Source organism: Hyla sarda, chromosome 2 (genome assembly GCF_029499605.1).
Source record: "Hyla sarda isolate aHylSar1 chromosome 2, aHylSar1.hap1, whole genome shotgun sequence".
Classification (NCBI taxonomy): domain Eukaryota; kingdom Metazoa; phylum Chordata; class Amphibia; order Anura; family Hylidae; genus Hyla; species Hyla sarda.
The window spans coordinates 268,825,144-268,841,278 of record NC_079190.1 but is presented as its reverse complement, the minus strand read 5'-3'; the positions used below and the strand labels follow the sequence as shown (position 1 = coordinate 268,841,278).

General features: G+C 41.5%; 1 protein-coding gene across 1 annotated transcript in view; it reads left to right on the top strand.

Annotated features, from left to right (window-relative positions):
- Positions 1–533: 533 nt before the first annotated feature.
- The window catches only part of GNL2 (G protein nucleolar 2), a 56,424-nt gene continuing 40,822 nt past the window's right edge, over positions 534–16,135 (top strand). The window contains exons 1-6 of the mRNA XM_056557127.1: positions 534–727; positions 6,177–6,261; positions 7,503–7,597; positions 8,052–8,191; positions 12,927–13,111; positions 14,140–14,206. Of these exons, the coding sequence (XP_056413102.1) occupies positions 664–727; positions 6,177–6,261; positions 7,503–7,597; positions 8,052–8,191; positions 12,927–13,111; positions 14,140–14,206 (636 nt within the window). The 5' untranslated portion in view covers positions 534–663. The remainder of the gene's footprint in view (positions 728–6,176; positions 6,262–7,502; positions 7,598–8,051; positions 8,192–12,926; positions 13,112–14,139; positions 14,207–16,135) is intronic.

Below are 16,135 nucleotides of genomic sequence, written 5' to 3'. Positions count from 1 at the left end.
GCTTAAAGTGACAGTGGTCAGATGTGCAAATGGCCGGGTCCTTAAGGGGTTAAGCTATGTTCACACGCCAGAGTTTCTGCATGGAGTTCCGCATGAAAATTCTGTATGAATTTATAGCCAATACACTTCAATGAGATTCCGCTGTCCCATTCACATGTTAGAAATTCTGCTGCAGAGTTTCTACTGCAGGAATTCCATTGAAGTAAATGAGCAATTTATTTCTGTTGCATTCACTGCAGAATTGTTATGCAGAATTGTGAACATAGCCTTAAAGAAGCTGCCTAAACTCCATACATTTTCTACACTGACAGGACGTACCAGTACATACTTTTGCATGAAGGGGGTTAAAAAAAAATTTCTGTCAAAGTAATAAAGACAGAAAACATATCACGTAGCTGCCAAACTACATATCAGAACTACCAAGTTTTGCAACACTGCAGCTTCCAGACCTCGCTTCATTAAATTATGTTCGATGGAAGGGCAAAACTGCCCAGATCAAAGATGGCCACGGACTGCTCCAGTCAAACACGTGTGTCAGCAGCAGGATTTCCCGTCAAGCTCTGCGGCCCCTCGGTCTCTCTACAGCGGCCTGTTTCCAGCTAAGGCTGCCTTCCCTGAGCTGTCCTCACAGTACCTTCTGACCGGACCGACACAGCCGCCAAGATGGTGAAGCCACAGTTCAAGGGACGGAGCACCATTAACCCGTCCACCTCCAGCTCTAACCCAGGTGTGTACGTGTTCGGAGAGAGGGCGGAAGTGGGGACAGAGCGTCACTGTGTGCGGCTCACGTGGAGGACTGTGTATTCCTATGGGGTCCATATGGTGCCCACTGAGCTGTCAGGACTCCTCAGGGGTGACCAGCAGTATGGCCACACATAGTTACCATCCTTCCTGAATCTTCATGTGCCTCTAACGGATCCTGACAGGCAGGGGAGCACATCTGTCCTTCAGGGTCCTAGTAAAGCTGGGTGGGATGTGTTTCTCTACAAATTGTTTCCATCAAATGGCTGAATACAGTTAACACTTTAATAGCTGTCACCCTGAATGTTAGTGTCTACTTCTCCTTATGGATCCATTTATGTAAACAAGGCCCCACCATGGCCCAAGGTGGTCACATGACTGCACATCCCTGCTCCTACATCAGGAAAATATCAAAACAGGGTGCGGACATACTGTATACATACCCTGATAGGTATGAGCCCCATTGATTTCAGTAGTCAGATCTTAGTCGGCTAGTAACTATGTTTGGGGCATTTTACAAGTTTTGTCTCTGACTCTAAAGCATGGCTTGCAGCACTTCAGGGCCCAAGACAAAAAATGACTAAGGCTGGGTCCACACTACGTTTTGTCCCATACGGGAGCGCATACGGCAGGGGGGAGCTAAAACCTCGCGCTCCCGTATGTCACCGTATGCGCTCCCGTATGCCATTCACTTCAATGAGCCGACCGGAGTGAAACGTTCGGTCGGCTCATTTTTGCGCCGTATGCGCTTTTACAACCGGACCTAAAACCGTGGTTGACCACGGTTTTAGGTCCGGTTGTAAAAGCGCATACGGCGCAAAAATGAGCCGACCGGACCGAACGTTTCACTCCGGTCGGCTCATTGAAGTGAATGACATACGGGAGCGCATACGGTGACATACGGGAGCGCGAGCTTTTAGCTCCCCCCTGCCGTATGCGCTCCCGTATGGGACAAAACGTAGTGTGGACCCAGCCTAATGCAGTCACTGGCTGGCACTCTTCATTGGAATCAGTGGGGCCCGTGCCTCTACCTCAGGGCTGGTGTGAGGTGCAGAACTGCGCCACATGCAATTTTACATAAGAAAAATAGGCAAAGACCAGCACTGATGTCTATGGCCTTAAACAGTCTCTAGCAGGCTCGGGTTATCTGCCAAACACTCAGCGCTGTAGCCAAGCAATCAACTGTCTGGAACCAAATGAGGTGCTCAATCCTTCAGAGCATACAGTACAACATCCGTAAATAAGAAATAGAGAATGAGGAGGCACTCACGGTTTCACTGTGCAGCAGTTTTCTTTATTTTCAGTGCAGGGTTGGAGCAGTATGGCATCCGCAGGACGCCATTGCAGGAGCACAGGTGCAGTGACAATTGTTTCACGCCCACGGGCCTCCTCATTCTCTATTTCTTATTTACGGATGTTGCAGCTGTCCAGAGATTTCCGAACATACAACGGAGGAAGGTGGAGCTGTGCAGGAAGCAGTTCTGCACCTACCTCAGCCCGGTACATAGTTCTTTCTTTGCCCTTCCCTCAGGAGGACGTTGATTCTCACAGCCCTCCTCCTGGACGTAGATTTTGACAGCTGTGAATATCTATGAAAACCTACGTCCAGGGGTCTGTGCAAGTGGCGCTGTGGGAATCCCTCTCCTCCTGAAGGAGGTGCATGAAAATTTACATCCAGGAATGAGGCTGTAGATTTTCGCAATGGCTCCGTAAGTCATACATCCACAAGTAGATTTTTACAGCCCCCTCGACGTAGATTTTAGGAGCTGTCAAAATCTTCATCCAGGAGCTGGGCTGTGAAAATCTATGTCGTCCTTCTGAGGGAGGGGCAGAGTGGCGTCCTGCACAGCCCCGCCTTCCCCCTACCCTCACTGTATGTTCAGAAATCTCCGGACGCAAAATTGCATAGGGAGCAGTTCTGCACCGGACTGGGTTCAAAAGTAGCCCAGAGCATTTTATACTATTCAGCCTACTTTGGTCATGCGTGTGACTATGTGAGGGCAAAGCCACAAAGGGGGGGGGGGGGGGGGGACAAATGTTATTCATAGTTGGGTATATAACAAAAAAAAAAAAAAATGATGTATGTTAACATATGTCAGTTGTCTGGTGGGGTTTCCTCCGGCGTGCATCAGAGGGAAACATTGCAGAACTAATCCCATTCATTTGGATTGAACAGTTTACATCTATCCAGCATCTCAAGTTGGATGACCGATTGTGAAACACGCCGCATGGCTGCTGGACAGGGGTATGCATCTTACTGTGTTCCCCTGTCTGGCATGCACAATACTTAACGCTGGATCCTAAACAACTGATGACAACTGATGCACTTCTGGCATCAGTTGCGACAATTTTCTACTGAGCCAGACATATGTAATTATATCCTTACATACAATAGGTAAGACAATTTCCCATGATAAAAATGTGGATCCTCAAAATTTGTCATAGTTACCAATAATACTAGTATACAGGAGGAGTATTATTACCACATGTATTACCACCATGTTACTGACCAAATCCTGTACACTAAGACCAATATTACTAAAAATACCAGTATACATGGAGGAATATTATCACCATACATATCACCATCATACTGTTACTGACCACCTACTGTATACTGAGACCAATATTACCAATTATACCAGTATACAAGGAGGAATATTATCACCATACATATCACCATCATACTGTTACTGACCACCTACTGTATACTGAGACCAATATTGCCAATTATACCAGTATACAAGGAGAATACCAAAAAGACAAACACAACAGAGAAGGGTAGTCTGTAAATACAAAAGTCATGAAGTACTGATGTTATATTACCCTTACTATATTATAGGGCCGCAGCTAACAATTATTTTAATAATCGATTAGTTGCAGATTATTTCATCGATTAATCGGAAAAAATGTCAAAATGGAAAAAAAAGGGGTTCAGCTGATTCAACTTGAAAAAAAATATGTACAATGGCCATATTAAAAGTTTCTAGCATGTGATGTGACCAAACAGCAGCAATTTTGGATTATTTTTATTTTTTTACGTTTACGCCGGTTGCTGTCATTATTGACGATCCTGTACAGAAACCAGCGTAAATTTGATATTGCCGCATGGGTAACTGTCTGAACTATTAAAATAAAATGTTAATGATTCACAAATATTTTAATAGTTCAGACAGTTAGCCATACGTTAGTATCAAATATGTAAAAGAAAAAGTTTTTACTTTTTTTGTATAGCAATAGGAAAAGGGGGAGCTAATTTTTATTGGGGGAGTGGTTAATTTACAATTTTTTTTTTTTTTTATAGTACTCCTATTCACCTGGGGGTATGTGCAGACTGCAGAGCATTGCTTTTACAGACCCTAGGGTGCAATGCTATGCAGTCTGCACATACCCCCCCCATATGTATGGCAGTGTATGTACATTCCTATACAGATGGGGGTATGTGCAGAGCATTGCACCCTTGTTCCCCCTTTTAGACAGCAGGGCCCCACGTAGATATTAGTAGCAGCCCCTCCAGTAGATGGCAGTCCCCACCCTTGTAGACAGCACTCACCTGCAGCTGTCCTCTGCCTCGTTCTCCCATCCGCATCATGTCGTCCTATGGAGGAGCATGTGACATACATGTCACTGCTTCCTCCGTAGCATTAAGCTGGGCACGGGGGAGGAGGTGGAGTGACGTGTGTGTCACATGCTCCTCCATGGGACGGTATGTGGACGGGATGTGGACGGGAGAAGCAGGTATCGGTTTTGGTATCGGGGACACTGAACGAGTCCCCGATACCAATCAAATTGCTAGTATTGGCCCGATATTTTCATTCACTGCCGCCGCCCGACATGTCCCTGCTGCTGCTCTACTGCTAGCGCAATTAGCGCACCGCCGGGACATGTCTTTTCTCTGCTGCTCATCTCCGTCGGGTACAGAGATGAGCAGCAGAAATTATTTGTTAATGGAAATTATTTGTTGTAAGGAAAAAAAAAAAACTCTTTATTTCAGTTGCGTTTCTCACTAACTTGGTGCATCCATGCTACCTCCTACTTTGTCAACAAAGATGTATTTAACCGGCGACATTTCTTTTTAACGTAGGATTTCAGTATTTATTTATTTTTTTAACTTGTGATAAGTCACATGATCATTTCTCTTTTTAATGTTCTCTTAAAGACATGTCCCGACACTGCGCTAATTGCGCTAGGAGTAGAGCAGCAGCAGGGACATGTCGGGCAGCGGCGGTGAATGAATGAAGCCTACATGCGGGACATGTCAGCTTCATTCATTCATTCACTTCCACCGGACAACGAATCGGGCGATTATTCGATAACTGGATTCGTCGACAACGAATCCCGTTATCAAATTTTATCGATTAATCATTGCAGCTCTACTATATTATGTAGGGCGCATAGTAATGTGATCTATCATATATATAACCCAAACACAAGAACACTTGGGGTCACATAGCATAAAATATAAATACTTTTATTGAAATGCTTTAAAAGATACATCATGTTTCTAAAGCAAACAGAAATAAAAAGGAGAAAAAACTGCATCACAAAAATACAGCGACATCACCGACACATCTGCCAATCAAGATGGTAGTGAGTGGGCATATGTTGTAAAATTTAAGGTGCATACGGTATGACTCGCAGCAATATGGAACAATATGATAAAGTAATGAGGTATGATATTGTATCAAAGTAGATGTGCCATATGCATAAAGTGCTAGAACTGTAAAGCATCAGTGCAACAGAATGATAAATAAACAATACCCACACAACAAAGTACTAGGCAGAGACCGGGATGGCGCCACCCCTACGCGCGTTTCGGCACGCTGACTTTCGTCCGGGAGTCTACAAGGAGGAATGTTCTCACCATACATATTACCATCATACTTGCTGACCAAATTTTGTATACTAGGGCCAATATTACCAATCATACCAGTATAAAAGGAGGAATAGAATCACCATACATTGCACGAACGGTACCAGATAAGTACCATTGTCATTATTGTCACCTGAGCTACCTGTCTGTACCAACAGGTTAGTGCAGGTGACACTGAAAACAGGTTTCCCTTAAAAAATTTAACAAAAAAGCAAAGACACCCATACTTACCTTCAATTGCAACTCCAGCATCCAAGGGCTGATTATGTGACACCACCGACTACAGCCTGCTGGGGTGGACAGCCCAGGGGTCAGACCCCCTGCGATCAGAAACTTATCCCTTAACCTGTGGATAGGGTATGTTTTTAAGTACCGGTGTACCATAAGATTACAGCAATGCCCAATTTATTTAGGTTTTGTTTTTCTTTACTCCTTATAACTTTTTGTAAGAAAAGTAAAGTAAAATTGTCCTATTCTGACCTCTATAATGTGTTTCTTTTTTCTTGATATAGGACTTTTATTTTTATTTTTTATTATATAAAATGTTATTTATTTTCTTCAGATCGGGTGAAGGGTGCAGGAGGCCACAATATGAGGGACCGAGCAACTATCAAGCGGCTCAATATGTACCGCCAGAAAGAGCGGCGGTAAGTCTGTTCAATTAATGTATCATAATCATGTGGTTTTATATTTCCATATCCAGACTAATTTTTCTTACATTTAGAATGCATTTCATTAGTCAGCAGTTTTGTTGTTCTTTCTATGGTGGATGTTGTGGTCGCCACTGTATAAATGTTGCAACACTAAAACCACTGACAGGTTAACACTAAAACCACTGAAGTCAATAACACTGATTCTCTTGTGACAATGGTACTTGTCAAGGGATGGATAGATTGATGGAAAAATGGCCATGTGTAAGAGTGTGATTGACTTGGACAAAGTTGTAATGGCTATAGTACAAGGGTCAGAGCTTCTCCAGTACAATGGGTCCTGCGAGGTGTCTTTGGTATGTAGTGGTTAGTATCCACCAAAAGTGAGTTGTTGATAGGGTCATGGCCCCCAAAAGCTTATTGCTGCATGTAAGGAGGAAAGGGGTAACCTGTCTAGTCTGACTCCATGGAAGAGCTACTGTAGCACATATTGGCAAAGACTTAAATATTAGTTATGGTAGAAAGGAGTCAGCACAGTTTGCTTCATATGGGCCTGTGTAGCCATTTCTGGGGCTACATTGGCACCAGGAAGAAGGCAAGCTAGTGAAGGCATTGTAATGTTCTGCTGGGAAACCTTTGATCTTAGCATTAATGTGAATGTTTCTTTCACATGTTCCACCTACCTAAACACTAAACATTGCTACTAACCGATGCTTCGTGGCACTTGTATCTTTTTCAGCAGGAAAATGTCACACTGCAAAAATTGTCCAGGAATGGTCTGAGGGACATAATAAAGTTGTTGAGGTGTGACTTGCCCTCCAAATTTCCCATATCTTGATTCAATTTAGCATCTGGATGTGCTGGAAAAACAAGTCAAGTCCCCATCTCATAACTTGCAGAAGTTAAAGTATCTGCTGCTAACATCTTGTACCTGAGACTCTAGGAGGCTTTGAGACATCTTACCCGATGGGTCAGTGCTATTTAGGCAGCACATAGGGGAGGGGGGGGGGCTACATAATAATAGACCAGTTCCTTTAATGTTTTGACTGATTGGAATATCTTCATGTATTTTTGTAACGACAGATGACTTGTGTCATGGTTATCTAAAAGCTTGTCTAGGATGAGAAAAATCTGTTATTGTAGTTTGACTCCATAGTAATAAGTAGGGGTGAGCTTTAATACACTACATTCAAAAGAAAGTACCTGTATTTTTCTAACCCAGTTATTTTGTTTTTCAGGAACAACCGTGGAAAAGTGATTAAGACTTTGCAGCATCAGTCATCTGTCCCATCTGGCACTGTGGCTAGAGTAGAGCCCAATATCAAGTGGTTTGGTAAGTGTTGTACAGAGTGCATTTAGTAATAAACTAAGTGGGGGACATTTATCATTGGCCACTTCAATGTTCTAAATTTCCCTGCAAATTTTGCCTTCTTTCAAAGTTGTCTACTGTTTGGCGCACCATACCCTACTTTATGCAGTGGAGCTGTATTTATTATTTGGGAAAATTAAATTTTTTTGCGCAAACCTACACCACCTAATAGGACATGTACAAAAGTGTCAGATGCCAGAGCACAAAGCCTAAACCTATCTCTGCAGCTCACTGATTTCTATAATTATGCAAAATGTATCAAGTCCCGTGCATCTTTTTGGTAAATTTTGTGCATACAATACACCAAGAAAACGGGTAAAATCTTTACTACCTTACACCAACATTGATAAATGTCCCCCAGTGACACTAAGAGACATCAGAGTGAGATGGCCCCTAACACTGTTGTCTCTTGTTTCAGGAAATACTCGTGTCATTAAACAAGCCTCTCTGCAAAAGTTCCAAGACGAAATGAGTGCTGTAATAAAAGACCCATACAAAGTGGTGATGAGGCAAAGCAAACTTCCAATGTCTCTTCTGTATGATCAGAAAAAACCTCACGTATGTAACAACTAGTCCATTATACATGTTATTAGCCAACTTTACAAATTTTATGCTACAAAATGTTTTTTTTTTTTTTTTTAAACTTTGTTTAAAGATGTTATCTAGGAATAGAAAAATAGAGCTTATTTTTTCCAGAAACAGCCCCACACCTGTATTCGGGTTGTGTGTGGTATTACTGCTCAGTTCCATTGAAGTAAGGTGTTTAAATATTACTGGTCAATATGACGCGGTCAACCATGGAGAACGAATGAGTTCTTGCTTGTATAAAGAAAATACATTTATTGTAATCTTCTTGACATCATGGCAGACATAAAACAAGACATCTTCATGTAAAGACAGTCCTTAGCATACAGTAGGAAGGTTAAGTAGGCCTTAGACTTGTCTCACCAGCTGGGGTTTCTGTGTGTTGGATCCATCTTGGGATGTCCTAAGATGGCCTCCTCTGTTAGCATCCTCTTAGCTGTCATCCTTCATCAGGCTGGCTTGGTCTGGTCTGGCTTGGCCCCGCCTTCCTTTCTCCTTCGTTAGCTGTATACATTATGTCATGGCTACATTGTTATCTGATTGGATACTACTAACCTTACATATATGGTACTTCATCGTGACTACGTGACTATTCCCCTGAAATAGTATATAGTGTGTCATGAAATACTTCTTAGCTTAGCAATTCTATCTATAGGATTCAGCTAGATCAACTTATATTTAACTTGTTTCAAGGTCAATTCATCCATCTTGTTTTGTATACCCTTGAACAATTACCTTGATCCACAGATCACAAATGATATATTAAAAAATACCTTACCACATCTCATATCATCTTACATAAGGCTACAACAATTAATCTATATAATTATTAAAAACCGATAATGGAAAAAAATTTTATCAATAATTTCCTTTGGCCGTGATTGGGGGGGGGAGAGGGTTGTAGTGGCCTAGCAACCTATAGTATACATACTACCACTACCTCTTTCCCTACCTCTTATTCCCTGTCTGTCTCTTCATGTTCCCCTCTGTCTCCCCTTATGCTCGGGTGCCTTTTTGAAGGCCAGCAACATCTGGAGTGCAGTCCAGATGCCAGCAGAAAAGTAAGCGCCATCTTTGATCCTGACATTTCCAGAGCCCCCCAGTCCCGGCATCTGCCAGAAGCTCCATTCTCCATCCTTCCTGCAGTGACAGATATTCCTTGTGCAAGGAGGACAGCCATCTCCAAGGTTTGTGAACCTTTCCGGCAGTGAAGCGCCGGCTAATAGGTTAACCCTTAAAGTGCTGTCCCTTCTTTTTCCCCTGTTAACCCTTCAGGTACTGTTTCCAAACCTTCCATTGGCCAAATAATTGATTATGAAAATAAATGTTCATTGCAGCCCTACATTCAAGTGAATGGAGCCAAGTTGTATTACTACAAACAACGTGAGGACAGGTGTGGTGCTGTTTTTGGAAGAAATGAGCTTTGTTTTTCTTTTCCTTTACTGTCTTTTAGGCTGTGGCAAAATATTTATCTCGCCTTGTGCCTTTCAGGGCAAAATTTCTTTAAAGGGGTTTTCTCATCTCACAAAGTGATGGTCAAACCTTTATTGATTCATAGAATCAGAGTTTTTTTCTTCCACAAAGGTGCTCCCAGGCACTTAAATGCTTCCACCCACGTTTGCTCACATGAAGCTGCGCTGCAGTTCCCCTTGCACCTCAGGTGGTCAAAAGCTATTAGGCAACTAAGACCATGGTCTCAAAGCCAGATACCCACTGGTTAAAGCATTGCTGAATTTTTAATCATTTTTGTGTTCCAGAAAGTCCTTTAAAAAATAAACTGCAAATTGTTTTTTTTTTTTTTTTTAGTGGATAGAACACATCTTTATTTCATCCACCCGTCTTGAATGCATCCAAGTATATCTCTGCATGTGCAACATATAAGCCTGCTACTTTGCTAACATACTAGCTTCTTTAGAAAAGACGGGCACAGAGCTTCTTTCATTTTTAAATAGTCCTCTGAAAACTAAAAGAAGAAACCTGGTTGCTATGGGCAACTGGTAATCTTTTCCTTTGTACTTTTGATAAATTTCCCCCATATAGTCATGGCAGATTTGTTGTAGAAATTTCTTTAACTGAAAATTTGTTCTGTTTATCCGAATGTTTTTTTTTTTCTGCCGCACTCACATGGATTTCTGCAAGTGCCAGAGATTTGTGCAACCAATCTGTCATGGCGTGAATTCACCCTTAGGTCACTTTTTCCTACTAGAGAATATAATTTGAACCTTTTCTAATAAGAATAGGAGTCTTTGAGACTGAGTTTCAGAACAATTTATTCTAATTAAAGTTTATTTCAAAATGGGAAACATCTTCTGAAATGCCGTATTAGACCCGACTATGGAGCCAGACAACATGTTGTTTCCAGATTTATTAGACAAGAGTAAGAATATTATACTGTCTAATAATGACATAACCATGCTTTCTAACTGTGATCTTTCATCGTGTTTCAAGCATTCAACACTCCTGTTTAGAACACACAGTTCTATTGTGAAGGCACATGTAAAGCACTGCTTTAGGTTTTCTGTCAAGCTGTTTTTTTTTCCCCATGCACATGTGTTTTATTAAATACAAATGAGAAATGTTATCAGAATACCAAACTGCAAAAATCATGAGCTGCTTGAGAAAGTGCTGAATCCAAAGATCCTGGCAGGTGCTGCTCCTGAAGTCATATGTACTCGTCCTTGGTTTAATTAGAGATGACAACCCATTGGAATTGCTATGATTTCCTCTTTAGTAGAATAATAACAATAATCTTTATTAGGGTACTGCGTTCCAAGCGCGCATTTATTTTGATGGGAAAAGCCTGGCATATGAGCTTTACCATGCTGGCAAAGGAAGTGTGTGAAATTATGCTTGGTTTCCACATATGCCTTTGTTTCATCGTATTCCTTGGAAAATGGCTTCAAAGAAATTAAGACAGATCCTTAAGGCAGTCTGAAGTAGAAACGTCTGCTGCTTCCAAAATACACAGTAAGCAGACCGTAAGAAAACTTGATTCAGATGTGATGCTTCTAACAGGGTCATATTTTTTCACATCATTATCCAATAGTCCAGATGTTATTTTCGTGTTTCATATGACCTTTTACTCTCAGGGTAAGACTGGTCATCTTATTCCACAACCTCTGTTTTAATGGCCTTTTATGTCATGTTGTTGATGTCATAGACTGGCGACCCTGCTTTAACGGGAACCAAGTAGTAGATTTTACCATGTATAACGCTTGGCAACGTGTTATATATGGTAAAACCATTATCCTTGCTATACCTGGGGAACGTTTTTGACCCCAGGCATGGTGAGAACATGAAGTTATAAAGTCTTCACCGCCTCCCGTAAATAGTCCCCATGGGCCTGGAGCTATACTTACTAGGTCCTTTCGCTTCAGCCATAATTACTCCACTCTGCATGATTGAGGGCCTGCATCACTGCTTTGCTCCATCAGTTTAGGGAGCAGAGTGATGATGTGGACCGTCACACGCCAAGGGGATGTCACTACTGCCGGAGCGATGAGACCTGGTAAGTATAGCTCCCTACCCAGGGGACTACTTATGGGGCAGTGAGAGGGACTTGATAACCTTATATAAAGATTTTACCATATAGAATGCTTTGCCAGGCATTATATATGTTAAAATCTACTGCTTGGTTCTCTTAAAAATCCAAAGCAGAGAGCTGCTGCAAACAGCGGCTCTTGTTCTAGCAGACCTGACTCCTCCATGTATTACACTAATAGCCATTTATTTGAATGGTTAGCTTGTATTACTACATGTCCCACTCAGTAGCTTCTGCATGTAAAATATATGGCTTATGACTGCTATCCCTGGCAGTGATAATTGATGGCCACGGATTCCAAAGCTGGACCAGCCTGGCTGGCTTCAATATACTAAAGGGTTGCCCGCAGTGTTGGATCAAGCCAATCCTCTTTATTTCTATTTCAGATGTATATTTCTTGGCTGATCAATTATGGACACAAGCCAGGAAAGTGAACTGCAGTTCACTTATATAGAGGGGTGCTGATGCACCAGCAGACAGCTGCTTTCTTGACCTAAAACCTTTAGTTAAACCTTTTAAATCCTCTGTACTGAGTTTTTATACACTAGTTGTATATACAATGATCCCTCAACTTACAATGGCCTCAACATACACTAGTTTCAACATACAATGGTCTTTTCTGGACCATTGTAACCTGAAACAAGACTCAACATACAATGTACAGACAGTCCAGATCTGTGAATCATGTCAATGGCTGGAAGAACTGACCAATCAGAATGAGCATTTCACTGGTAAAACCCCTGTATTCCTGAAGCATATGCACTGACTGGCTGTCCGGTAGCGCCCCCTACACTACAAGGAGGTATTACATGTTCTGTACTATTTTTTTTGGGACACTTTGTGTACTGTACAGGACCCTGAAGAAGCTCCTGTCCTCTACATAGACAGTGATTTACAGCTCCCAGCAGCTCGTTCGTTTTTTTTAGGTTGTTATTTGCTTTATCTATATTAGTTATTTACTTATTTTTCTTTATTCCTCACTTTTTCCTATTTTTGGTTGACATTTTGGGGCTTCAGAACTAATTACCAGGTTTCAATAGTTATGGTCTCAACATGCAATGGTCGTCCTTGAACTGATTTAATATTTTAACTTGAGGGATTACTGAACATGACAAAAGTACATATTGCGATTTTTATGTACATTAACAATGTATTCAATCTCCACAGAATGCAAAGGTTCACATTCTGGACACTGAAACATTTGAAACAACCTTTGGTCCTAAGTCTCAGAGAAAGAGACCAAACCTTAATGCTGGTGATATGCATGAACTGATTCAGAAAGCCGAGGCATCAGCAGATAGCTATGACCAAGACAAAGATAGGGATCTGGTTACAGAAGACACTGGAGTCAGGTATAAAGTATATTATTGGCATTTTTATAAATATATAGTATTCACTCACTAGTGGTCTGCATGTAGCTCTAGTGCCTTAGTCTAAAGTCTGTATAGGAAGGTCTGTAGCTTGACCTGGACAGCTGCTTTAATTTTACTAACCTAAAGCCATCCATGATATGTGAATTGTTTTTATTCTTTAAAAGGGGCTCACTGTGACTCCTTTTTATATGAAAAATGGCCAAATCAACATGTAACAATGCCAGAACCTGTATGAGCTTTTATTGAAAAATGTTTTCAATTTGACCTTATCCCTCAATTATGTGGCTTCTAGTAACTGTGAGGCTTTGTAGGTCAAGTGTTTTGCTTCTCTACGTAGCATGTGTTGTTAATGCCTTCACACAAATCATTGTTCGTCAGCAGCTCACCTCGGTAAATGTGGACCGACTTAATGAAAGTGAATTTCGGCACACACGATCGATTGTGCACCCATTCACTCAGGAAAATTGGGCCATGCAAAGGGTTCTGTCAATGAACACCTGTCGACTTGTATATAGTTGAAAGGTGCTCCCAAAGTGGCCTTAAATTGCCAATGTAAATGGGCCCTTTTACTCCAGCTCCTCATGTACCTCAACACTAGATACAGAGTGGATTGACCTGACTATGCACGTGCACCTTACAACTGCATAGGCGGTAGATGTAACGTAAGCTACTCAGTTCAGTCAGTGAGTTCCCATTGACTATACATAGGCAGATAGATTGTCACACATACATCCCCTAGAGGGTGTTTACAGGGAATGTCTTTGATGAGACTGTCCATTTTAAGTAACCAATGTGAACATTTATATAGTCTATATTTCCTATATACTATATAAACCTGTAGACCAGTAGTGAAACTAGATTCTGATAAAATATGAGAAACCTATTCTGGATCCCTACAGGATTCTCTGTTTGATTATTATTATTATTATTTATTTTATTTTTTAAGAAATGTTCATTGTGAATTGCAGTGACATTGTGCTAATAATATACTTCTCTTCCATATACAGGGAGGAGGCCCAGGAAGAAATCTATAAGAAAGGCCAGTCCAAGAGAATCTGGGGTGAGCTATACAAAGTAAGTTTGGGCACATACATATCCCCCAATATCTTGCCTTATGTGGCACTTTAAACTGAAATGTATGTGTTTTGGGCTACACATAATTTTAGAATTTGGCTTTTATTAAACATTTTCAGCTGTTCAGACTTCTTTGTATTGCTGTAGAAGCCAGTTCTATGTTATTCTTCAGAGAAATGAAGACTTGATCTACAGCCACCCCTGTGTTCATCAGAAAAATGCTCTTAGCTCAAATATGATCAGATCAGTTGATAGTCTTTATGTAGGTTAACCCCTAAAGTGGACCTGCAGCCGTCCCTTAAAAATGAGATTGCATTATCATTACATAGCTTAGGGTATCTTCATCAAACACCATTTTACAGTTTCTTTATTTGCCCTTTGTTCCAGAGATATGAGGGTTTATAGTTTGTCTGACAATTCAGGGAATCAGTCACATGGATGTGAACTTAATTTTCAGGTGCTTTTCCGGACTTTAAAGAAGATATCCCATGCAGCAAAGAAAAAAAAAAATACCTAGCCATTCCATAGTATATTCACCTACCACCTCTCTGACATGTTTGTGATTTTTTTTCCGCCCCCCATTCACCAGCTATTCAGCTCATAAATTCCAGTTACTTCCTGGTTATGGTGGCTATGCCTGTGATCTCAAAGACTACATTTCCCTGCATGCACTGCTCACATTTCCTGCTCTCAGCTGCCTGAGCAGATAACTTGTTACCTCCCCTAACTTATGTTAGTCACTCCCACATAACACTGAGCTCCAATCATAGCCCTATATAGCAGGGTGGCCACGAGGAAACAAAATGTAATCTCAGTGCTCAGAGAGAGGGACCCTGGAGTTGAAGCTGCAGTTTTACACTGTAAAATCACTCCCTCCCCCTCCTCCTCTCAATGAAACAGCTTTACAGTGGCACAATCACCTCCCCCCTCCTCTGCCCTGCACTCCTCTCTCCCCAGTGCTCAGTGTGACCACTCTACTCTCCCTCCCCTCCATTCTCAGTGTGACAGCCCTACACTGGCAGCTCCATCCCCTCCCCCCTCTCCTCCGTTATCAGTGTAAAAACATTAGCAAGGAGAGGGGAGAGAACTATGATCTGAATCAGCCGGCATATAGGCAGTGCTGCTCAGCCAATCACTGCAGAACAGAGGGAGGACAGTGTGAATATTCATCAGATGGGAGGGGCTAAGGCCGAGCACAGGGAGCTCTCTGCAGCACAGGGGTCTTCTGGGTAATTGTCACGTCACGGCCCCTGGATGCTGCTGATAACAGCCTGAATAGGGGGTCGAAAGTCATGAAAACCTGGAACAGCTGAATTTCCTGTCAGACAGAAGAATGCAGAAAAAGCTTGTTTCTAAGCAGCATTGGTAATGGAAGTGATTTACAGACCTATATAACTTTACCTTCTGCACTAAAAGCTGAACAATTGTTTACTGTGAGACTTGTCCTTTAAGGCTGTTTTTTTTTCCAGGTGTAATTCATTTATAAAAAATGCACTTTTTTTATTTTTAATTTTTTTTTACATTGGTGTGCTCTATGTAAGTCTAAGGGAATGTGTTTGCACACAATGGGGGAGATTTATCACAGCCTGTGTAGAGGAGTGGAGTAGTTACATTAGCAACATTCAGATAGCTTCTTTCATTTTTCAGAGGCCTTTTAAGGTGAAAAAGCAGTCTATGGGCAACTGCACCTTCTTCCTCTATACAGGTTATGATAAACCCCCCCCTCCCCAAATAGGTAAAAATACAAGTACAAAAAATACATATTTTTTAAAACTGTGTAAATAACATGTCACGATGTGACTGTAAATAATGATGGTATTTTTACATATTGTGTGCACAGACAACCACTTTCCCATACACTTAAATATATAGAGCACATTTGGTTAAAAATGTGGATGCAAGTTGTCTGCAATTTTGCAGGCGCATTTT